The sequence below is a fragment of the Ambystoma mexicanum genome, chromosome 4q (assembly GCF_040938575.1).
Source record: "Ambystoma mexicanum isolate Mex_15411 chromosome 4q, UKY_AmexF1_1, whole genome shotgun sequence".
In the NCBI taxonomy this organism is placed as follows: domain Eukaryota; kingdom Metazoa; phylum Chordata; class Amphibia; order Caudata; family Ambystomatidae; genus Ambystoma; species Ambystoma mexicanum.
Window position 1 is genome coordinate 415,708,382 of NC_090928.1, and position 24,998 is coordinate 415,733,379.

The following is a 24,998-nucleotide window of genomic DNA, read 5'->3' on the forward strand; positions in this document are numbered from 1 at the left end:
ACGGGTTGCCTGCATTTCTGCACGCATGGCCTCCCGTGATGCCCGGATCTCCTCCCGAGTTGCCTGCAGCTCAGCTGAGAGCGAATGTGTGAGCTGCTCCAGCTGCTGTTCTGACCTTAAATTTCGGGAAGCCTCAAGTTCACCCAGAGTCTCCCTGAGGTTATGGAGTTCTACCCTCAAGGCTTCCCTGTGGCCCTGTGACTCTATAGATATGGCTTTGCGCAGAGGCTCCAGTGCCGCCCGTCGGTCCCTGTTGGACGCCAACATGTCTTCCCTGTGTGATTGGCAAATGGAGTCTGTTGCCTGCTGTTGTTGTTCCATCTGCCTTTCAGGGGGGAGAATGGAAGTGGCCACCCTCTCCATTGCCTGAGCCATCTTTTCAACCGATGCTCCCTGTGGGCTGCTATACTGTAAATGGAGTTTTCCCATACAGTATTCCCTGCTGGCGTACAGCCACCGCGTCGGTGGGCACCACACCTGTTCGGGGCAAGGCGATCTGCACCTTGCTGTGCTGGCATTGCCTGAGGCTGCAGGACTGCATTCCCCCTCTGATCTGCTGGCCCAGGAACAGGATCAGATGTTGTGGAGTGTGACCCTGCATCTGTAACCGCCAAAGGCGGACTTACCAACACTGACATCCCCATAGAAGGTTCTACCTCTGGTGCAGGTGGGTTGGATAGAACAGAATCCCTGCCAGAAACACTCACCTGCGACGGCACATAAGTCTCAACATCCGATTCAGCACCTGAATAGAGGTCTGGGGAGGTGCACCCAGAGACACCTCTGGACAGTATGGTCTGCAGTAAGATTGGGTTTTCACCCACCACCACACCACGTCCCCCCCGGGTGCCCGGTCGTGCCTGAGATTCCTCCTGGGTCTGCACCATCTGCTCAACCTCAACAGCATCAAGTGCGTCATCACCTGCAAAAACATGAAAGACAAAAAATGGAAACAGGCATTAGCACCATAGCACACACATAGGCCTGACAAGCCAGAGATCCAGTACATGATTTACACATGTCCCACATGACTATAACCCTAGCGTGCATGCACTGTCAATGAGTTGGAAGGGGAGGCAAAAAGCAGACACTGATGACACCAAGATGGAAAAGCAACACATTTGCTGCATGCTGGGTAGCACTGGCATCACACATTAGCCTGCGAGTGTCATGTCCAATACATTTACATGACACATGCCAGCACACAGATGGCATGTAGCATAGCCATGGTACATTTGACAAGTACAGCCAAATGTCAGTGAATGAGTACTGTCACCCATCCATGTGAGATGGATATGATGAGATGAAAAATGCAAAATAGTGTGACAAAATACGCATGTGCCACACACTGCAACACATCCAGTGTACAATAATACAGTGATGGCAGGCAGATGTACACATCAATGGTTGGTCACTTCAACATGACAGGAAACTACTATCATGTACCAAATTCAAACAGGCACCAAAAATTAATGTGAGCAGCAGGCCAATGCTCAATCAGCCTTTATGGTCTAATCATTCACATGACAAAGTAACAAATGTGGCCCAATGAGGGGTGTAATCAATGACAGAAGCATGTCACATATGTGGCATTCGGGCTGATAAATGCATTGCAAAAATTGGAGAATTGAAACAATCAGCCTGAATGAACCCTGAAAAAATCTGAACAATGTTGTTGCAAGATGACAGTTGAAGGGCAACTGCAGTAATGTTGCGCTAATTGGCTACTGTGGGCAGAAGGGATACTGTCATACCCAAATTCAAGGCCAGTGAATGTTTTGGAGGAAGCACATGGGTGACCCATACCACTCGGGAGTACACACCCTCACCAGGCACTCAATCAGAACCCGTCACCCAAACAACATACACATGGATTACACACATATGCATGGGCACTCGACAATGCGTCGTAATCTGGTAGGTCTCCCACGCCTTGGATCTGTTCCTCTGTGACGAAGTTTCCAGCAACAGACTCATGTTCAGTGAGTTGGTTGTCCTCTGATGGAGACCCACCGCCAGTCACCAGAGTAGAGGCATGATTTGAGGCCAGCTTGTTCTTTGCTCTTTCAGGTCATTCCACAGCTTGTAGCAATCATCAGCTGTGCGCCTCACAAATCCAAGGGCACTAATGATGTCTGCAATGGTCTGCCAGTGTGCCTTACGTTGACCAGGTGTGGTCTTGCATCCTGCAGTCACCACCATTTCGGGGCTATGTTCTGACACATAGGCCACAAGTGCATCAAGTTCGGCATCATTAAAGCTAGGTTTCCTTGACGTGCCAGAGTGTGTAGCTGTGTCTGGGGTCTCAGCCTGTACTGCCAGAGCACCCTTCATCTTCTTTTTCAAAGGTGGTGCGGATCCTGAGTGGCTTACGCCGCTCTGGTCAGTAGCTGCAGAAGCGCCGGTGGACTGGGTACTATGAGTGTGCAAATGCACAATGACCATAGGTCTTGGTGCAGGCATTGGCTGCAGGGTGATGTTGGCAGGGCCAACGTCGGTTTGATGGACCTGGACCGACACTGTCCCGGCTGGGAGACTCAGAGCTGGGGTGGATAGAGCTGCAGCTGCCCCTGCAGCCTCCCCACCCTGCCTACTTGGGGCAGCAGATGACATTGCTGCCCCAGATCCACGTGGCCTGGTGACAGCAACTTGCACCCCCACATGTGGCTTAGACTTGCTGACCTGGAAGTCAGCCTGGGAGTCATCCTGTGCCGGTTCAGGTTCCAAAATGGGCTGGTCCAACAAGGGCTGAGCTGGGATGGTGTCAGCTATGTTTCCCACAACCATGGGGGGGCATGGGTGTCCCTGATTGGTCCTCCACAGACAAGGGTTCTAGGGGCACCCTGCAAATCCTGGCTACGTCCCCTACTGCGCCCACCATGCCCACCTTTTGGAGGTCGGCCACCTTTGCCTCCCTTACCGCTTGGTCGCCTCCCAACCATGGCACTGATGTTGTTGTGCGTATGGGAGTAGCAGTAAACAATTGTCCTGGGCAATTGGGGGTGAAAGGGGTAGGGTACTAGAGGGGATTCGTACCCTAGTGCTCTAGCAAGGCTGTCTGTGACCCCTGGGGGAAGATGACGGGTCACGCAACGTACAGGCACCGCGAAAACAACGTGCACGCAACACCCCGTAGACCACGTGCGTGGAAAAATGAACCCGCACTACGCTGTGGCACCCAGAAACACAAAAATAAGCGTGCACATAATACACGCAGCCTACACTGACCTCTGAAGGGGTACGCGACACACGGGGCAAGCACAGTTGGTAAATACGTGCGCAACTCACCGTATGCCTGGAAAAAGAATGTGAAAAAGAAACGCGTGTGCGCGTTGGCAACACCCCTGTCAAAAGAAGAATTGTACGCTGTCTGAGGAAACAGGACACAAGAATAAGTGAACACTGTTTGAGGAAACAGGCCAAAATAAGAATTGAACGCTGTCAGAGGTAACGGGGAGTACGAACATGAACCATTGTGAAGTAATCGCGTGTGAACCAACTAGAAGTACAAAATTCACCCACTCGCTCTCCACCAAAAGAAAATGGCGTCCTACACGTACCTTTTCATCCGGCCCACACGTACAACGTCACTTACGCGTGTACGCGCTAAGGCCCTTTCCTCCAACTACACGAGCTGACACTCGGACGTGTAGTTTTTGCACGTGTACGATGAACATGCACCCGTGTTGAGGGAAACGCCCTTGCGCGTCACGTCACAGACGCGCTTATGCGCTAAAGGGCCTTTGGTCCAATGAATTCCCGCACGTGCGGTGTCTTCACGTGCTGATTCACTATGCACCCGTCACGCGGGAAACACCCGCGCGCCTAACATCACAGACGCGCTTACGCGCTAAGGGCCTTTCCTCGAATTACACGCTGATGTGCAATTTTTTCACATGCTAAATCACTCCGTATCAAGCTGGCCACGCAACAACACACGGAAGACCACGCTCCTGCCCAGAAGGCCGAATTACTGCCCCCCAGAGCCCCGAGCACGCTCTCACCTGCCATCTGCTGCTGCTGCCTGCCTGCTGCCCAAGTGCCCTGTTATTTGCTGCCTCCACATCAGCCATCTGCAGGGGTGCAGTTGCTGTGACCACCCCTGCTGGAACTGAAGACTCCTGACTGGGATACCATCGCTCCACAGCCCAGCCCCTGGACCCAGTTGCCCACCCACACCTGCCTCTGGGGTTGCCATGTCGGGCACACCACCATCTGGCACCACTGGCAGCCAGAGAGGCAGAGGGCCACCAGCTTCAGTGCCAGGGAAGTTGGTGTCCTGGTGGAGCAAGTCCTGGGGCATATGATGCCCTCTTTGGAAGTTTGCACACTGACTATGAAGGACGGACCAGGATCTGGATAGACATCGTGACTGCCATCCACGAGGAGGGGGTGGCAGTCCGCAACATCAAACATGTCAAGAAGCGCTGGGAGGACTTCAGGTCCAGGACCCTCGACAAGGCCCGGCGCCTCTTGAAGGCAGCGGATGCCAAGGGGAGCTGGGACCACCTGTGCGACTACCAAATGAGGGTCGTGGAACTCATATGCCCAGCGCTCCACGTCCAGGTCCTTGAGAGGCAGACCTGTCTGGAGTCGAGCGGTAAGTGTACATGCATACTGATTGGACGCTGTGCGTGTCGTGGTGTGCCAGTGGTGAGCAAGTTTCACATGTGTTTTTGTAGGGCCATGCATGGATGTGTATGTACAGGGGCGTGAGGCTGACACATGCGAGTCCTCTCATGTGTGAGACACATGGATGGTGTATGTGTGGGCATGCAGGCCAAATGCAGATGTGGGAGCACGCATGTTTGAATTACTGGGTATGTACGTTGGCATGGTTGTTGTGTCACACATGAATGTTGGTTCCAGGTGCATGTATCTGCACTGTGTACATGTGCATGTGTGTGTATTTGACAAGTGTGCAACTGTGATGCAACATGGATGCATGTGACCCTGATATGTAGAAGGCTGAATGCCAGATGTGACATGGATGGCGATTTCCTCACTGCAACAGTTGGTGGGGATGTACACATGCATGTAAGTGTGGTGGCGTGTGTGCATGACTTGTGCACTCCCCGTGTTTCATGTGATGTCAGGCTCACCTTCGGCTGCTCATGCTATTGTATGTGTATGGATGGTGCTGCCTGGTGCTATATTGCTGTGGAATTGCTCGTGTGTGAGTTGAAATGACATGTGTGTTGGGGATTGTGATGTCATGTCTGAAGTTTGACACTTCCGCTCATGTGCAACTGTCATGTGTGTATCAGTCCATTTTACAGTGCCCTGTTGCCTGTGTCCTATCTCTCCCTGTCTGCAGCGTCAACTGATGAAGAGGGCGGAGAGGGTGCTGTGGAGCAAGGTGGCAGGGATTGCACCGCCAGCCGGAGACGCAACGCCCGGCTCCCCTCCCAGGTTGTCGTCTCGTCAGGGAGTGAGGAGTCCGGTGCCGCGTCCCAGGCTGCAGCTGCCGAGGGTAGGTCCAAGAGGCAGAGGTCGGAGTTGGACTCCTAGGCAGCAGAAGGGGCAGCTGAGATCTTACAGGGTCCGACGGAGGAAGATGGCACGGAGTCATCCAGGTTGGTGGGGGGTTTGGTGGAGGAGGAGGCCGTGGAAGGGACAGACACAGGGTCTGGAGGTGGGGATTCCACTGGTGCTAGTGGTGCAGTGCAGGGACAGGAGGCAGCACAGGCCGCCGCGGAGGTGCCTGTGTGTAATCCTGTCGCCGATCCTGTGACTGCATCATCCCGCACCAGCAGGGATGCCTACGTCCAGACCCGTTTTCAGGGAGGGGATCCGCTTACAACAACTGGCCTTCCTATCCCTGCGGACCTGGCTATCCGGGACCGGATTGAGTCTGTCCTGAGTGGGATGGTGTTGCGTCAACGGGGCATGCAAGGTGACCTGCAGTGTTTTCGTGAGGACACTGCACGTCATCTCGAATGCCTCGTTGACCGCGTTGACCTACTGGGACTGGTCACCAGGGCCGGATTCCTCCGTTTGCTGGACCTTGTTCCGACCCCCTCTCACCTGAACGTCCCATGCGCCAGTCGTCCTCCATGCCATCTTGCCACCCATGTATCACCTGGGTACCCTGTGGAGCTGCCTCTGACCCTGCGGCCAGGCTGGTGGAGGACACATCCCTGCCACAGTCGGGAGTCGGACGTCCAGCAGGGGTGTCCACCTCAACAACTGCACCCCAGCCGGAGGAGGACGTGCAGGCAGCAAGAGCCAGGGCATAGGCACAGCAGCAGCAGCAACAAGGTGGGAGCCACGATGGCTCGGGGCCTTCAACATCGGAGGGGCAGGCATCAGCTAGAGGGCAGGAGGACCCAGGATTGGAAATGTCTTCCGTGTGGCAGCGGTTGGGGCAGGCCATAGGTGCGGAGCGGCGGCGGGCGGAAGAGGCACGGCTCACAATGGTCAGGGCGGAGAACTCCATGCGGAGGGCTCTAAGGCGGGCCGAGTGCCTCGAGGCATTTCGCAGGGAGTTGGAGGTCCACATGTCATCGTCCCTGCGAACCCTCGGGGCTATGGAAGAGGTCCGCCTCCGGGACATCGAGCAGGAGTTCGATGATGCCCTGGCTCGGGAAGTGAGCCGTCGGACTAGCCTGCCGCCATTGTAAATAGTTTTTAGAGTTTTTTCCTTTTCCTTTGATTTGGGGTGAATTGACGATGCCCCACACATTTGTATATAGTTTTTTTCTTAGGTAGTTTCTTAGGGAGGTTTCATTTCTTTCGTTGGGCTCATGGACCCTTGACAATGGATTGTACATAGTTGGACAATGGATTATTTTGAAATTTTTCTTTTGATTTCACCATGGATTAATGGATTTTTCTTTTTACGTTTCCTTTGGATTTGCATTGGTGGAGGGAGAGTTTGGACTATTTTTCTTTTGGATTTCTTTGGATTGGTTATACTTTTCATTTACTCACCTTTTGAACATGCTTTTCATTTCATGTTTGCTATTTTGTTATGCTTTCATTTCATTGCTTTATTTTTGTACATAATACATGTTGACATTTTACTTCCGTGTGTGGGATTCGCTCATTGGGTTCATGCATGTTAAAATGTGGGTTTACACAATCAATGCTACCAGTGTGTGTGTGTGTGTGTGACGGACATGTGTTGATGTACATAGTTGACTTTTGGTTTTTGTCTTGAGATAGGCATGTCAGTGTGGGGTGGATTGGGAAATCATTGCGTCTCAAGAATGGAGTGGTGTGCTGTGGTATTTTGGTGTAGAAGTGGGCCATGATTGTGCATCTTTATGTCATGTAGGGGGGGACATGAGTGGGGGCCTGCTGCAGTTGCCCCTCACTGCTGGGGGATGGGGGTACAGGGGGACATGAGTGGGGGCCTGCTGGCAGGTGCCCCTCACTGCTGGGGGGTGGGCGTGCTGGGGGACATGGGTGGGGGCCTGCTGGCAGGTGCCCCTCACTGCTGGGAGGTGGGGGTGCTGGGGGACATGAGTTGGTGATCATATTGCAAGATGACATGTGGCTTGGCTGGGGGGCATGCCCATGGTGGATGGGCTGCCTGCGGGACATGACCAGGGGTGCAGGGTAGTCCCCTGTAGTGTGGGCTGCCTGCAAGGGCTGTGGAGGGGGTAGAGGAGACACCTGGGAGGACCCACACTGCAAATTCACATGTGGGACTCCCCGCGCATCCCACTGGATACACGTACCCCGCTCTGACAGCGGAATCGCGTGTGAAACTTCACGCGCACTCCCGAAATACACGTACCCTGCTCTGACAGCAAAATCACGTGTGAAACTTCATGTGCACCCCCGAAATACACATACCCCGCTTGCACAGGGCCAATCGCGTGTGAAACTCCCCGCGAACCCCGGTAATACACGTACACCGCTCACACAGGGCCCATCGCGTGTGACATGTCCCGCGAACCCCAGTAATACACGTACCCTGCTCGCACAGGGCCAATCGCGTGTGAAACTTCCCGTGAACCCCAGTAATACACATACCCCGCTCGCACAGGGCCAATCGCGTGTGAAACTCCCCGCGAACCCCAGTAATACACGTACACCGCTCGCACAGGGCCAATCACGTGTGAAACTTCCCGCGAACCCCAGTAATACGTGTACGCCGCTCGCACAGGGCCCATCGCGTGTGAACCTTCCAGCGAACCCTAGTAATACAAGTACCCCGCTCGCACAGGGCCCATCGCGTGTGAAAATTCCAGCGCACCCCCGAAATACACGTACCCCGCTCGCACAGGGCCAATCGCGTGTGAAACTCCCCGCGCCGGGGTGTACATGTATTCGGAGGGGTGTGCGGGGAGTTTTACATGCGTTTTCATGGTGGGGGGACTGTATGCTGGTCCAATGGCCTGTGCGCCATGCACGGGATTTGTGCGCTGTGGATGGCTCACGGGGAGGGGTTGGGGCGTAACTGGTGCTGCTGCAGGGTCGCTGCACCACGGCTGGTTTTGGATGTTAAAATCCATGAATACACTGTGCGCGGAAATGGATCTTAGCGGACGCGGTTGGCGCAGACTGTTGCATGCGCACACTTTGCGCCAGCCGCGTGCGCCACTTGTGCGCTGGATTCTATGAATTACCCCCTTAGTCCGGTTACATGAGGACTGTTTGCATGCATGGAAATACGGCAATAAATACAAATGTGTCATAATGGGTGAGTGAGAGCTGTTTACATACATGGGACATACTGCAAGTCAGCAGACAAGGCAAGGTATTGGAATCCCAGACATTTGTAGTCATAGAATACTGGGTGTCTCTGTGCACTGATGGAGTGCGTGCCTAGGTACAGAAGAAATATATACAAGTGAATTGCAACACCATGTTCAAATGGTAAAGCATTGTGATTGAGTATTCCATGCACAACCTGGAAGGCAGGAAAAGTCCCAGTGATGACTGGGTGTCTAAATACCACTAGAATATCGTGGCGTTCTGAGCACGATGCTGGTAAATGGTGTAAGGCTACAGCCCAATGGTGCTGTGTCACGCCTCCTGTGTCTAGAGTAGGGACCTGTGCTGGTGTATGTTGGGACTGGTATGAGGTAGGTCGGTTAGGTCCAGAAGTGTTTCCATTCTACCGTAATGTTCAGGCTGTTTTTTTTACGGTGTCCAATCTGTGGATCCATTTTTGTACAAGGCGAGTAAGGGCTAGATTAATATCCCCCCCCCCGCTTCTGGGGCTTCAGTTGTTGGACAATCATCCAGGTGATCTATTCATTTGGATGTCCTTTTTTAGTGAAATGGTCAAAGCGAGGTTTATCCACTACAGCATTCTTTATGCATGACCTGTGTTCACTGATGCGTTGTTTTATCGTCCTGATTGTTTTGCCAATGTAGAGTAAGCCGCATGGGCATTTGATGGCGTAAATGACGTTTGCTGTCACAGTTTGTATGGTTCTGCAGGGTTCAATGGAAGTCTTTGTGGTCGAACATCTTGCTGGATTTGGTGAATTTGCAGGCTGTGCAGTGGCCACAGCTGTAGTGACCAACTACTGGTGGTAGGTTCCAGAGTGTCAGTGTCTCTTTCGCTGGCTTTAAAAACCTGTGGACCAACGTGTCCCAGAGGTTCTTGTTCTTTTTGAAGGCAAAAAGTGGCTTTTTGGATAGAGTTCCTTCATTTTTGATGAGATGCCACTGTTTGTTAATGGCGGTTTTGGTGAGGTTGATTATTGGGCTGTATGTGGTGACACAGACTGTTCTTTCCATGGGTTTCTTTTCTTTGGGACTAAGGCAAATGGTACGGTCAGTGTTGGCTGCTCTCTTCTTTGCTGTTTTTACTGCTTTCTTGGGGTAGTCTCTGTTGGTCAGATGTTCTTTAAGCTGTAGTGCATGCACTTCATATTTTTCTCTTTCCGTGCAATTTCTCCGGACGCGGAAATTGTCCGTATGGTAGGTTATATTTAAGGCCTACTGGATGGTAGCTGGTGAAGTATAAGAGGGTGTTTCTGTCTGTCGGTTTCCTGAAGAGTTCAGTTTTACGGTTATTTCCAGAGCAATAATTGTGCAGATCCAGATTCAATGCATATAAACAGTTCTTATGCCACCGGACAATTGTTTCTACAGCTGTTTACACTCCTGATGTACTTGTACTTCGTTTATCCACTGCCGTACTTCCATGCATGTAATCATTCCTCATGTAACCTGACAATTATGCATCTACAGCTTTTTACTCTCTTGATGTGCTTGTATCTCTCCACACACATGCACTTTTTCCACCAAGCCACAATATGCTGCTCCATATACTGTGTCTATACTCCAGCACAATAGTGCCTAGTGCGCAGCCCTGCACTTTCTGCTGAAGCGGCACACACTTCTATAAGACTACAAGTCCCATGACCAATGTGACATCTGACACCACGCCACGTTTTTACTTTACTTTTCATAACCCTGACGATATCCATGCCGGATTGGCCCACGCGCCACCCCACCATTGGCCATCCTGACTAAGGGGCGTAACCTACACCGCTCTAACTTACCCTGCGGTTTCACTTTCACTCGCACCAGCCGAACACCGCGATCGGGCAGCGTGACTCTCCAGCAAGCAATACCTGTAAGTTTTGACTTCCGTGCCCAGCCATTACGTTTTTGATAGGCACTCCTTTTTCCCACCTTCCGCTTGGCAAAATAGGGCCATTGACCCTGTTTTCCAACACGGAACGATCGATTAATTGTTACACTTGGTTCTCACACTGACACACGATGAATTCAGACGAGCGATCGTGTATCCAGCAACACTCTATGTAGGACCGAGGCGATTGATACAATATTTCTTTGATTAGACCCACACCTGCACTAGACCAACTAGGCTGTACCCAGAGCCTACTACCCCATAGAGGCTCCCGCCTCCATCACAGCCGGTCTAGACTAGCCTCATGGCTTACACCTGGGCAGGGCACCACTCACGCTCTGTTACCCATTTCCATGCTGCCAACACACCATCTGTCCTAGGCAGCCATGTTCCAGGCCCAGTCCTTCCACCACTCTTGGTCGGCCACAGTAGACGCCACCCGCCTGCCTCTCTACTAGACAGGACTTTACTGAGATTTTGTCCTCTCTCTTTTAGCTTTGCCCCTTGGCATGCGCCATTCATTTGGCACCCCTACCTCTTGGACCTACCTGGCATAACAGAGGCAACATGGATTCGTGCCCTCAGCAGTGTACTTGACACACTGCACTCACCGGTCTCCCAGCACACCAGCAATCAGACTACCAGAATCTCTACTGCCATAGTGTCTTGTATAACAGTAAGCCTCTGACAAAATGGTGCACCTTCCAGTGCATCCATTGACGCCCACAAGTCACTAACAAGTATTCTTAAATTGAAAATTACCATGAAGATTTCCACACCGCCCTAATCTATTGCCCACATTCAATCCTACAGATTACTCACGGACAGTGTTTATTCATCACCCCCATCCTGAAGAAGGCCAACGACAGCAACTTACGTCCAGTACATGTACCATATGGCCGAAACACTACAGTGTCGAGCCATGACACAACTTCATCACTCATCTTCTCGTTCACGCTTGTTGTTGTGTTTTTTATGACAATACACTCAGACCAACGCTGGCTCTGGGTAGCATTCACTCTTGTGTCAACCAAATGTCGAAACTGTTCTCAGAGATTTTGCACCTTGTATTAGGCTAATACCCTCCAAAGAGGGAGGTACACAGCATTACCGCTAATTGCTAAGTCAAAATCTGTCCGTTGTTTTTTCTGTCAGACTCCAGATAATTGAATTGTGTTTCTTTGTATTATCATCAGTATTTTGAGATTAAAATTATGAATCCTTAATCCCTACTGTGTGGCTCTCCCATCCTGATTATTTATCTTACATTATATTTACCCTCCTGGGCATATCAGGACACAGCCAGGCGCCCTATATTATTATCCTCTTGTATTCCAGGACACAACCTTTACTAAGGCTGCATCCTGTGGAGAGAGGATTCAGCAGGAAGCATGCACTTGGGACCAACAGCCCTCTAATCTCGTAGGCATTGCCCTAGTTGCCTTGTTCTCATGCTCGGCAGTACGGCGAGCAGCTATACCCAAAGCCCCCTTCCCCCATAGTTGGTTGTTGAGGGCCAAAGAGTGAAAAACAGTAAGTTCAAGACCCAGAGCCAGAAGTTATTATTGTGCATGCTTGCGTATTTGTTCAATTACTACAGGTGAATGGAAGGATGTGATGACCCAGTTTGTTGCACTTGAGTATCGAGGCAGTTCTAGTGAGGCTATGTCATTGCTCAATATTGTGCAGAGGTCCCGAATGGTGTGCATTAGTCTCGGGAGCCATTTCCTATTTAGAAATGGATTGCTAGATGTTGATGAAAGTTCAACTAGCTTGGTATGTTGTACATCTGCATTCCAGTTAGAATCGGTGTGAAAAAGGGCATTTGAGCTGTGTAATGTTTCTGCACGGTTATAACAGGGAACTGTAGACGTGACCATAACTGAGTGGTTGCGCATTTCATCCTGTTTGACTTAAGAAGAGTCCCTAGGATGTTTACTTTACTGCTTATGTCCTGCAGTTTTGGTGGTGGGCCCTGATGCGCAGTGGGCGTGAGGGCAATGGCCTCAGGAAAGAAGGTGCCGAAGCGAGGGCCGGTTGACCTGCTCTAGATACCACCCAGTTGTCTAGAGACCTTTTATTTATTCATTTATTTATTAAATTTATAAAGTGCACAGGCAACCTGGAGGCATTGAGGCGCCGTTACAGGTACAAGTCAGGTAGGTGTAGTTTGTCATGCAGTCATTGTAGCATGACCCTCCTAACTTTACCGTTGGTTAGTACATTGATGACCAAGTACGGCCCCAATGGTGTGGGGCCGTACTTGCTCCTGCAGCTGTATTTTTTGTTTCGCAGTAGACGTTTTCCCCTGGGCTCCACCTTAGATTCCGGTTGTTTTGCAGGCTCAGATGGCGGTGGTGAGTTCAGCATGGACTGTTCATTGCGCAGAGCTGAAAGTGCATGTCCCTCGGAATCAGCGGATACGCTAACAGAACCTGTCACTACCTCATCAAGGTCCATGTCTGTCGATGAACCTGGATTCAGCACAGGGTTTGCACAGTTTGAGCTAGATAGACCCCCCCACGTCTGAGGCAATAGTGATGATTTTGGGTGAGAACGTAACTGGTTGGTGGAATATCGTGGTTTTACTCAGAGGCTTGTTTTCCTCCGCCTTCCGCTGTCTGTTATGACCTACATTGTCCCTATAACAGTGCTTCAGGCTAGCCTCATGTACTTTGCCCAGTAGCGTTTTTAAGGCCAGTTTTTCTTCCGCTGTGCTTGAGCTAAGTCGGAACAGAGCCTGCATTTTGGACTCCAGGTTATCGAGCTTGCTGGTTTTTTCCAGCATGCCTTCCTTCACTGGAGTGGATTTCCCCATATTCACGGTCTGGTAGTGGTCCCCTTTGTCCTCCATTTCATTATCACTTGAGGAGAAGTCTGAAGTAGAAAGCAGGTCTTCCAAGTCTAGAGTGTTGGAAAGAGTGGAGCCAATCACGTTGTTATAATCCAGTTTTGAGGGGCCCTGAGAGTTACGTCGTTGATTCAGGCAATGTTTTTGTAGCGATTCATTGTTGTCAATATTCGAAAACCCAGGAGAAAGATCTATTGCAGTATTTGTGTGTTCTGAGACACAATCCATATGGTTACGAGACGCAACAGGATTTACCATGGGACTTTTACCTTGCTTGGTTTGTGTGGCACCCATGAAGATGGTGATCTTGGGCTGCGTTGAACCCTGTGTGCCAGTGCATTCCTTCTTGTGTTTTTTAGGGTTTGGGGGGCTCCCAAGTCCCACTTCCCCAAAGCTTGATTTCTTGGGTATTTACCCTTGCGTTGCGCAGTGCTGTTTAAACCGTATGCATGGGGATTAGGTTTTGGCATTACATCAGTGGGGGAGGGGGACAGGGATGGGATTTATAACCTGGATAAGATGGTAATAGAGCAAAGTTTGGTACTCACAAGGTTGTCGAGCCTTTGAATCCATGAAGCCGCGAAACTGTGTCCACCAACACTTTCTGCCTTCACTTCCTGCTTTCACGCTGGAAGTGGCAATTTGAAGGCAGAGACACGGGCAGTCAGGGGTGAGGCTTGGCGCCGAGTTCCCAGGCCAGACCAATTGAGGCAAGTCGGGAGCACCCTTGGATAATCCAAGCGTTTCACTGCGAAACTGTGTCCACCAACACTTTCCGCCTTCACTTCCTGCCTTGGCGCACGCTTTCGCGCTAGAAGTGACAATTAGAGGGCAGAGGCAGTCAGGGGGTGAGGCCGAACATTCGTTTTATACCATAAAACACAATGGTCGAGACCCTTTAAAACAGTTGCAAATTAGTATGTTCATATTTTCAATGTTTCCCAGAAATGTCATTGGCTAGTTTACGTCATATCCTTAGTGCTGGACGTATGTTGGTGAAGTATGATTGGAGCAAACAGTTCAACAGTATCCCAACACATCACCTCCCCATGTTGCGCCACATTGATTCTCAGCCCAAACCGGAGCAACTAAAAAATAACTTCTGTGCTGACCGCCTGAACTTAGTCAGCACCATTGAGAACGTAACACAAGACACCCTTGATCTGGTGGCAAGGGAGACATTCACTCAACACCTGCTAGATAATGGCCTTCGCAAACCCTGTGGCGGATACTCTGAAGGCTGACCACTTCCCACCTTAACATCGGATTAGTTCTCCCAGGAACGCCACTCCGTTCAGTGTCCTTTTCCCATAGCCACCTGCCAATGGGCACTGGTTCACTGGCTCAGAACTCCCCCCCCCCCCCCCCCACCCTGTGTGACTGCTAGATTGGCTAGCCGCCCTGTAATTACATCACCAATAGTTGTTCTAGCTGCTTCGATCTGCCTGTGACGCGCAGCTTGAGCTCTGTCTCCGTTCTCCCTGGCCCCCATAGTGCTGGTCATGTGTTTCAAATCGGGCTTTCCCAGGCTGGTCCTGCCCTGGGGGCTTCCGAGTGTGTTTACCAATGTTATTGTTTTTTCTCATCTTGTGCTAATTATAAAAAGATCCCTTGGGCTGACGATGCACACGTATCTATACCCATGTCCTTCCCAGTGAGGTCTTTTATATTGTGACTGTGGCTTGGTGTTCCCATGTCTTTCCCCCCCTAGAAGGTGCCCCGTCACCCCCTCTTCTTTACTCTCGCAGGTTGTAGGTGCGTTCCTGTATCTGGCGCTGTATCACCACCTTTAGTACAGTCTCATGGCATTAATAAACATTATGTAGAGCCATACACTGTTGGTCATTATTGTTTTAACCACACAATTGTGTCTTTTGAAATTTCTTGTGGATTCCTGGTCCTATGTTATTACATGCATCTCACACCATGCACAGGGATTTTTATATAAAACCATACTGTCCAAATCATTATTCTTTTTCCAATTCCACAAATGAGTCCTTAAGTGAACCCGACATGCCTATCTATGAACTTGAGGCATTCCTCAAGCCCAATTCAGTTAGTTAGTCACATTCAAATTCTACGATCAGAGAAATGCACTAATTTCATGATCTGTGTTTAAGCATTGAGTCACAGTTCTATATTTATAAATTACTTTAGCTTCTGCCCTTCTTAGTGCCGGTTCTCTCTTCTCCCTCTTGGGTCTTTTGGTATAGTTATCAAACCTGTGAATCTTATATCTGCCTTATGGTCCGTTTGATGGTATTTTTGCCAATGTATGGATAATGGTAATTTGGGGTCTTCTTATTCAATGCATGCAAGTGTTCACTAATCCGGATTCTAAGTAGATTAAGACTAACCAATAAGTTTGGCCTCCAAATTATTTCAGGTGATTATCACCATTAAGACAAAACACAACAATATAATTTCCAATGGATAAATGCAATAAAAAGACTATGTGAAGTAGAGGAGACTAATATCAAGAAATAAGGTAATACGTCTACACAGAGCACCTTGATATTTGCAGCTTTCATTGATGGGTGGATCACTGAGTCTAGAAGTATCTTTTTACAGGACAAGAAGTCCGGAGTATCTGACAGGATTTTAGGAGTAAGATGCCACTTGGGTCTACTTCCTGATGATCGCACACAGTAAATTGTGCCAACATCTAGTTTAGTTACAACATTCCTCCAGCATTTAAAGTAAGAGAATACAATCCACTTCTAGTAATGCTCCAGATTGACACCCCGGAATAGGGATCACAAGGTGTTTCCTATACATATGGGCACTAGTCCCTTTTCACTTTGATTCTATTTGTGTGGAGAGGTTCCCTAGTGGTGGACATGTGACAAGGGTGGTGAAGATAGACACTCACGTAAGAGAGTATCTGGTGTCTGATATGGACAAACAACTTGCCTTTATTTTAGTCTTTTACCAATACTGAGAAAGTAAAGTAATCTGAGGCCTTTTGGTTTTCTTGTCTTCCCTTTCCCTTGTAACCCATGCTGGGAATTGCAGTTGACTTGCCCTTTGTAAACATTCATGGATGTACCTGTACATATGAATCTAAATTTATATGTATGGCATGTACCGATGTATGTTGTTATTCCCTTTTTGTTGTGTCACTATTTATCTGGTTTATGATTCATATGATTAATGGTATAAAATCCCTGACAAAGAACTTTATGTATAGGTCGAAACATGTGTCAGCATCCAACCAATAAAAAGATTATGTATCAAGAAGATGCTGAGCAATGTTTTCTTGTATAACTGTGTATTTAAATATTACCAAAAATAATGAGCATTGCTCAGCGGTTCTGTGAGATATTGAGGGTGTAACACATTATGTCTGCAGTCTTTTGGAATCTGTTTATTATTTTGACCTAGGGCCAGTATCATTCTCAGTTGACCAATGCATGCTGGCCACCCACTTCTTTAACCTTTATTAAGTTCCAAAATACTGTTTTGAACAATAATATAGGTACATAGCTCGATGAGGGAGTAGCCCAACTTCCATTTCTGATTCCTTTTATTTATTAGAGCAGAACTCTTCAGCTTCTGGGGACCATTCTAAAGGTTTGATTGTGTTGACTCATGTACAATTGCAGTGGTTTTAACAATTCAGCATAGCCCCAAATCCATTGTCTACAGTAACCAACCATACCAATACATTATCCTATTGTGTAATTGTTTGAGGCTTTGTGGATCTTATATACCTACTCTTTTCTGGAAGATGCTATGACTCGATAACCATGACCCAAATACTATACTTGTTCTCTTCACAACTGCAAATTTGTCTTTGAGGTTTTGTGCCCTTTAAAGGCTAGGGCTGTTTAGTGTCCTCTTAGGAGGCCCCCAAAAAAGAAGCACAATCACATACTGTGCCAGCACTGTCCTTTTCTGTCAATGGGTTGTCATCCTATTCTTTGTTTAACTACTGGGAGATGTGGTAGGTCAGAAGAAGGAGGAAGAAAGCGGTGGCATTGTTATCAAGTTTTATTTAAATAATATAGAAAATGTCCTGTCTATCCCGAACAAAAGGGTTTGCCATTCTTAACACAAAACTGACTAGGGTGCTTGTCGATAATGGTGCGGTCCAAATCAACAGTCCGTCCTCCGTCTAAATATTAACCTATGCTGACCCTACCAGTATTTTAAACAACAGGCTTGTCCTGTCTCCACATAATGCTACTCCGGCACCTTAGAAAATCAACTGGGCCAAGTGAGGATGTAAATATTAGCCAATCATGGTGCTTTGAAACAATATAAAGCGCCTTAAAAATGCTCAATAAAATAAAATGAACCTCCAACAATTCCGATTTACAGCTGCAGACCCCTGCCTGAGCCCAACCCCACGCGAGAGTCTGCTAACCAGGGAGTGTGGGACTTTGGGGCAAGGGGTAGTTATTTAGAGTTCAATGCAACTTGGAGGGAGCAGGAGCTGGAGAGGTGGAGGAGATTTGGATACAGAGGGGAGTAGAGCAGGTAGGAGGAGTGTGTTAAGGGGAAGGTGGTGGGTACCTTACTGGGTGGTAGTGCCAGTATTGAGGAGGTGTTTAATCTCTAAAAGTAGAGTAGTAGTAATAGTAGTACCAGTACCCAGGATGTGGTTTTTGAATTCCAGGAAAAGGTGGTTACCTCACTGGTTCAGAAAGAGATGGTGAGCGTCTGGCAGATGTGCTTAAAGTGGAAGGAGGCGATAATGGTATTGAGAAGGCCTTGAGAAGGTCTCATGGGGATCCGAGGTAGAGAGTTCTACAGAGGGCTAGATCTGGCAAGACCTGGTTAGAGGATTTGCGAGGTGGCTAAGGAAGGAGTTATGGGGAAAAGGAAAGCAGGGAATCAAGATTCTGTTGAAAGAGACAGGGGATTGGGAGCACAGCAAGAATGGGGAGGTGGTAGTATCAGTTAGAGATCTTAACGTTATGAAGCAGTGACATGACATCAACAGGTGGCATGCAAGTTATAAGAATTGGAATAAGGACGACGGACAGAGCAGGAGATAGTCCAGAGCTAAGCAAAGGCCCGAATAGAGGTGCAACCCGACTGAATGGGGAGACTAGGGAAGGTGGCTGAAAACAAGAAACCAGGGGAAGTGTGAGACTTATATTGGCTGAAGGAAGTGTAGGAGCTGGGAGAAGTAGTGGATGTGGCCAGGAGGTATAAAGAAGAGACAGGAAGGAGGGAAAATAATGCAAAGTAAGGTACCAACAGACCAGGCTGGGCCCTATGTTGGATCAGAGGTTAGGAGGAGGCATGAGAGCCGGCCAGGGAGATTATTGTAGGAGTCGGGAGACTGTAGGGGTGAACATTGAAGTCCTACAAAATCCACCAGAATGCAGAAATCTTCCTCTCCCTGAGGACTTCCTCAAGTAACTTGTCTGCTGGCTGACCTACATCTGGTCAAAGAGACTGTTGGACAGAAAGTTTGGGGCCCCCTAGTAAAACTGCAATGTCTGGGAGCCAAAAGGGTCAAGGAGTCTGCGCTTTGCAGCTAGCCAGACCAGGAAGACATAAGAGTAGCACAACTATTCAGAGGCACCTCAAGCTGCAGATAGGTACAATCCAGAGGAGAAGGCTCTGACCTGACCACTTTGTGTTTTCTCGTTCCCTTATTTTTCCTGCCCGCTTTTGTAACCAAGGCCTTAATAAAAGATAGTTATACATTGGTCTTGGCATACTTCTTCATCCCATTCACCATGACTGGGATCACAGGTAAAAATGTCCATTCACAACTTACTATCTTATGGCTAGTGTTGAGTGCATATTTTGAGGCCTGACTGCTTCTACAATGACTGCATAAAAAATGAACTGTAATGTGAATGCCAAGCAACCATCAACCAGGAGAGCCGACATGAGAACCCACGAACCCCAGAGAACTAGGAGTGCCTTTGCATACAATCTTTGTGGGGAGATGCATGCTGGCCAGAACATTTGGACTTGGGGCCACAGTCCTAACATAGTCTCATGTTGCTTCTGATTGACATTCCTCTCACATATTTTGTTCTCCTTTTAACCTTTACGCTTTCTGAAGGAGACAGATACTGGTTTAGTTCCATCCTTACTCGGTCCAATTTGTTTCAATGGAATAAAACCTTTTTGTGTAACCTATGCCATAATGTCAAGTCCTCTCTTAAGCATTGATATGTGACATTTTGCAGTATTTAAATGTAATAGAGTTTATAAATACATTGTTTAATGTATACAACCAAGATATTGCAGGGATCGAAATAAGAATTTGTTGAGCAGAAGCTAAAAGCAGCTCCTGTGTATCCGCATCACAGAGTGAGCAGATGGTACCTCTGGGGAACGATGAGCTAATAACGAGTGTGTCGCAAATCTAACTTCAACCTGAGATGCACAACATGTTGATTACATATGAAGCATTATGATTGTAATGTCTTCTGCATGTGTGACAGTGTTCCATTATACACATTCCCAAGCACACACAGTTAATGTCACATAGTTATGTATTTATGGTACCCGATGACCTATGACTCAAAATTAGCTCCTGGTAGCTGTTGGTGCCAATCCAACCAGGTTCATCTAGGCTATAACAGGGAGCTAGCTCCCCTACATTTCGAACCCTACATTGAATGGATCTGTTGGTACTTAAAAGGGCACTCCCTGTTGATTGAGCCGCCATTTTCAAAACTGTGCTGTATAATTGTTACTTTTTTACACACAATTCCCTTATGACCTTTCAAGCCATAATTTCTTCTCATTTCCCTTCTGTAGGATGGCTTTGATGTTGATCACTTTGTGTCCGAGTGTAGAAAACGTGTTCAATTGGAAGAGCTGCGAGATGACTTGGAACTCTACTACCGATTGTTGAAAACTGCTATGGTGGAGCTCATCAACAAGGATTATGCAGACTTTGTTAATCTTTCCACTAATTTGGTAAGCACTTAGTTAGATGGCTGGTTGCTTTGTGTACCTTTATTACAGGGCTCGAAATTAAGATTGCCTTAGCAAGAGCTAAAAGCAGCTCCTGGGTATCCAGCATTAACCAGTGACCAGAAGCTACCACAGGGGAACAAGGAGCATATCATTCCGCAAATCTAACTTCCACAGAGGATGTACAAATATAATTGTGTCCATTATTTATGACCCCTTATGCTTTAAATGTCATATAGATGTGTCCTAATGTTTAGATTTTCCCAAATGTGCATAGTTAAATTCACATAGGTGTTGCTCCTGGTAGCTGTTGGTGTCAAGCTAACCTGGCTCTTCTAGGCTACAAGCAGGAGCTAAATAGAGAGACCACACATTTCTAAATAGATTGTTCTGTCTGCAAAAACATATTGGTAGCAGCAGATAGTACTATAGATATTCGAATCCAGAACCCTTTAATGGCTAAGAAACATCTAACCCGAATGGACTGTATTAGAACTATCTCTAAAATGAGAGGGGCCAAATTATCAGCATCTTGGACGAAAATGATAAGCCTATCTGATCAGTGCGGCATATCTTAGAAAGTCTGCAAATCAAAGAATAATATCAGACTTTCTAAGATTTAGACTAAATCTGGTTCTCACCTTAGAACTAAAGCATATATTTTATTTGATTTTTTTATTAAATGATTTAGTTTATAAATAAACTTTTTCATTATTCTATTGACATATTTTATAGTAAAATATTTTTAATGCATATTAGCGTCCTAATAGCCTATCCAGGTAACATCTGTGATAAGTGTGAAGACGGTGTTAAACAAACTACGATTCACTTGTTGTCAGTGTGGGGACGTGGAATGTGAGATAGAAAAGATTTCAAAGATTTGTGGACAACCCGCAATTACTTGACTCCACTCTGTTTTGGGATAGACTTGTGCAAGGTCAAGAAACTTTCCTTACCTATGAATTCATTTGCTTTTTAACGGATATGAATTTACTATCTGAGAATGTACAAGGAAATGCTTTTGTGTACACTTAAGCTGTTAACTATATTCCTTTCTTGATGATTTTCTTCATTTTCTTTTTGTTTTTATGTATGAAATTCTATCTGTTATTTGGTCTGTTTTTATGTTATAAGTATATATTTTTCTCTGTGTAAAAAGTCCAATTTTGACTAATTTCACAATAAGAAAAAATAGCTCCCAGCTACCCTCAATTTCGAACCCTGCATTCTTTCACATAAGGCACTGGTACAGCTAAGTGGGTAAGTGCAAGGAAGGCATGGTATCAAAGTAAGACAGACACAAGTGACCACAGTTCAGGGGTGTTTATTGAACCTTATCAAGGTTGTGATAAACGCCTTTCTAAACCTAAATCTAAGATGGGAGCAAGCTACGACCATCAAATAATAATAATAATAATGCAGTCCTAGTGAAGTCTCGGCAAAATAAAAGGGCCTATACTAAAAAACCTATTGCCAATAGTGTGGGGAAATGTTCATGAAAAAGAAAGAAGTGTTCACAAAATGATAAGTCGGGATGTTCAGGCCGTTGGCCTCCCTTCACCACGTTTTCAGCACTGGACAAGGCGGTTCACTCGAGCATAGCACACTCTTGGGCTTCTTTGGCACAAGGACACAGTTCTGTTACAAGCATTAGAACCTTCTATACCCAAGTCTCTTAAGTTATCAAATGTCTCTTGATCCAGAGGGCCTGATGTATCAAACAAACGAAAAACTTCCTTTCCAAATATTCAAGTAGGGCGATTCACTCTTCACCCTGGATCCCCCTCAGCCGGGCTCAGATCCCCTTTTGTACCACAATCCTCTCTCAGGTAACTCATGGTTCACCCCAGATACACCTCGGTTTGGCTCAGATCCACTTTTCACAATTAGTCTCCCTCAGTCGGGATCGGACCAATTACAGTTTGTATATTTGCTATTGAAGACTATCGAATGTGCACAGGGTTTGGCTTGACTTGTGACAGGACCACTTCGATTTCGTAGTTTACAATTTTACACTCAGTTGGATACCTTACATAGACCTTCGAATGAGCATCCACATGGCGCCTGGCCACTCTGTATATAGCATCTACTTTGGTTTCATAAATTCACTTACTCCTTGGATATTCAATTATATTCGCGTCGCTCATCACAAATGCCTTAAACTCTGTTCTTTTCAGATTTCTTCATACAATGTTGCCGCCTGCAACCTTGGTTCTAACACAGACTGGTCTGCTATCAGTCTCCCCGACTCATGGCTGTGCTGACTTTACTGGAGCGGCTTTTTGTTGTCGGAGCCAAGGACAGTACCACAGCGGCAATCGCTCCATCCCGCCTCGACCGTCGATGCGCGAAAGCCCCGGATACCTTCTATGCACAATGCACCTTTCTTCAGCTTTAATTCCTGGTTTTATGTTTCTTATCCTTGAGGGCTTGTGAAAGTAACGGTTTTCTTCCCCTGGAAAGGCCAAGGGCAATTCCCTCCTTGCAACCCTTTCTGGTCTTGCTGTCTTTCTCCTTGTATTAAACTCCCATCTCAGAACTGTTGCTTCCTCAGGTGTTTTGACTCTCTCAGAGTATACTTTCATGCTCCCCCACACAGATAAAAGGCGGAAGTGTGATGGAAGTCAGGTTCGAGTAATTATCAGTAATTGCCTGACTTTGCCTGACCCTTGTGTTGGGACATGTCAGGTATACAGCTCTGGTGTTAGTCCGTTGTCGCTCATGGTGAACTGCCTGTGAGAACGTGTTCATGTAGGGAAATGGGGCTGGGAGAGTTGAGTTACTAGGTATCCGACCTGGTAGGATGGGGATGTCATGATCTCTGCTTCCAAAAGGTCAGGGTTTTCCCAACTCCCTTGGAAGCAGATCCATAATCCAGGTTCCGAGTGCCAACCAGTCCCAATTGGGACCTTTTGGACCCAGTCCTGGCGCCAGTGGCACCAGGCTCATAAATATGCCCAGTCCCAGCGCTGGAAGCGCCGGGCTCATAATGCTTGGGTGGACTTACCTGCAGCAGACCATGCTGCTTACTTGCCTGCCAGTTGAGCCTCTGATCCTCTTCTGTTTGGAACTACTTTTCCTGTTGGGTGGGGCAGGAGCCACTCCCTAGATTCAGAACACTGGAACTCTTCTGGAAAGCAGGAACTCTTTTCTTACCTAGGCGTGGCTGTGGAAGGAGACACCTAAGCACTACAGGAGGCTATTTAAACCACACCCGATGGATGAATCTTGCTTTGCGTTATTCTGCATCCTCTGCAGCAGAACGCTCATCGTGTCTTCTGCATCTGATCCTGGGTCTAAGGAAAAAGGCTTACCATTCTGAATCCAGTCTTCAGCAACACCTATAAAGACAAGAAAGAACAGGTTAGCATTACGGTCTTCAGTGACAGCTCTTCACTTCCCTGGTCCATCGGCTGTCACCAACGCCTCGCGCTGCATTCCGGCATCTGAAAGACAAAGGCTTACCTACTCTTCGTGCGCTCCGGAGGTCTTCACACTGCATTCCGGCATCTGAAAGACAAAAGCTTACCAACTCTTCGCATGCTCCGGAGGCCTTCGGCGCTGCATCCCGCATCTGAAAGACAAAACAAGGTGCGTTTAAAGACATTGGGGAACTTTAATACTCGCGTGCCATTACTCCTTTCCACATCTAACCCAGTGGGTATTCCGGCACCCTGCAGCCGCTCCGAACTTGTACCTGCAAAATAAAAAGACAGAGCGCATCGTGAAGCAGGCAACAAGCGCTTACTTACGTGCTTCCAGGCGCTTCTATTCATCACACGGGCTCCATCTTCAACTCACTTCAGCCCGTCATCCGCCATCGCCGGAACCCTGCAAAACAAGAGACATCATTACTAAAGACTTTAAAGACATTAGGATTACTCGAAACTTACCGTTCGTGCAGTAAACGACGGACAGCAGTCCTCTGAAGTCAAGAGGCCTGCTCCCCTTATCCAGTGAAGAAACTGGTTACAGCACCCTGCCCCGAGGCAGATGGAGAGCACGGCGTTCACTTACCTAAGGTGAGAGCGTTAACCTTTGGGGTTCTACAGGAGAAGAGAAAGGGAAGAAGAGAGAGACATTCAATAACCCAGTTCCTTAATCCCATATTTTCTATCTGCAGACATCTTACCCTTCGAGTCAGACATACAGTGCACAGAGGTCCAGCCCAAAGAGCCAGCCGTGTGTTACACATCACCTTTGAAGATACGGTATACGCCCAGTCAAGACCGGCGCCTCTACGGGAATCAGGTGAGCGTTACAGGGGAAAAGGTTTTAACTGAAGCTGATACCGTGTCTCACCTCCCGGTGTCCCACTTCCACTCCCCGAGGACCCCTCATCCAGGTGATCCTCCCGCACTGGTCCACCTCCAGGAACTGGATCCAAAAGCAATGCTGTGTCCTGGCCACCTGGATGGCAGTTCCCCGGGTACTAGCGGATGAGACACCTTCAGGTTTCTCACAGTAAGGCACATGTAAACAGTAATAAGACACTGCAAGGCTGTGCTGGATTTCTTGGTTTACTATGCCTTCTGCTTCTTCTTTTGCCAAAAAAGCAGCATTACACCATCAGTCTCGAAATGGATTGCAAATTAAAATATTGCTAAGAATTCTCCACCCATCTTCTGGAAAACACTGATCAGTACAAAACTGAGTATATGCACTTGATTACAGTAAATTTGACATTGT

General features: G+C 47.9%; 1 protein-coding gene across 1 annotated transcript in view; it reads left to right on the forward strand.

Annotated features, from left to right (window-relative positions):
- The window catches only part of COG2 (component of oligomeric golgi complex 2), a 1,367,578-nt gene that overhangs the window by 123,708 nt on the left and 1,218,872 nt on the right, over positions 1-24,998 (forward strand). Inside the window, exon 2 of the mRNA XM_069607998.1 lies at positions 20,151-20,312. Coding sequence (XP_069464099.1) covers positions 20,151-20,312 — 162 coding nt within the window. The remainder of the gene's footprint in view (positions 1-20,150; positions 20,313-24,998) is intronic.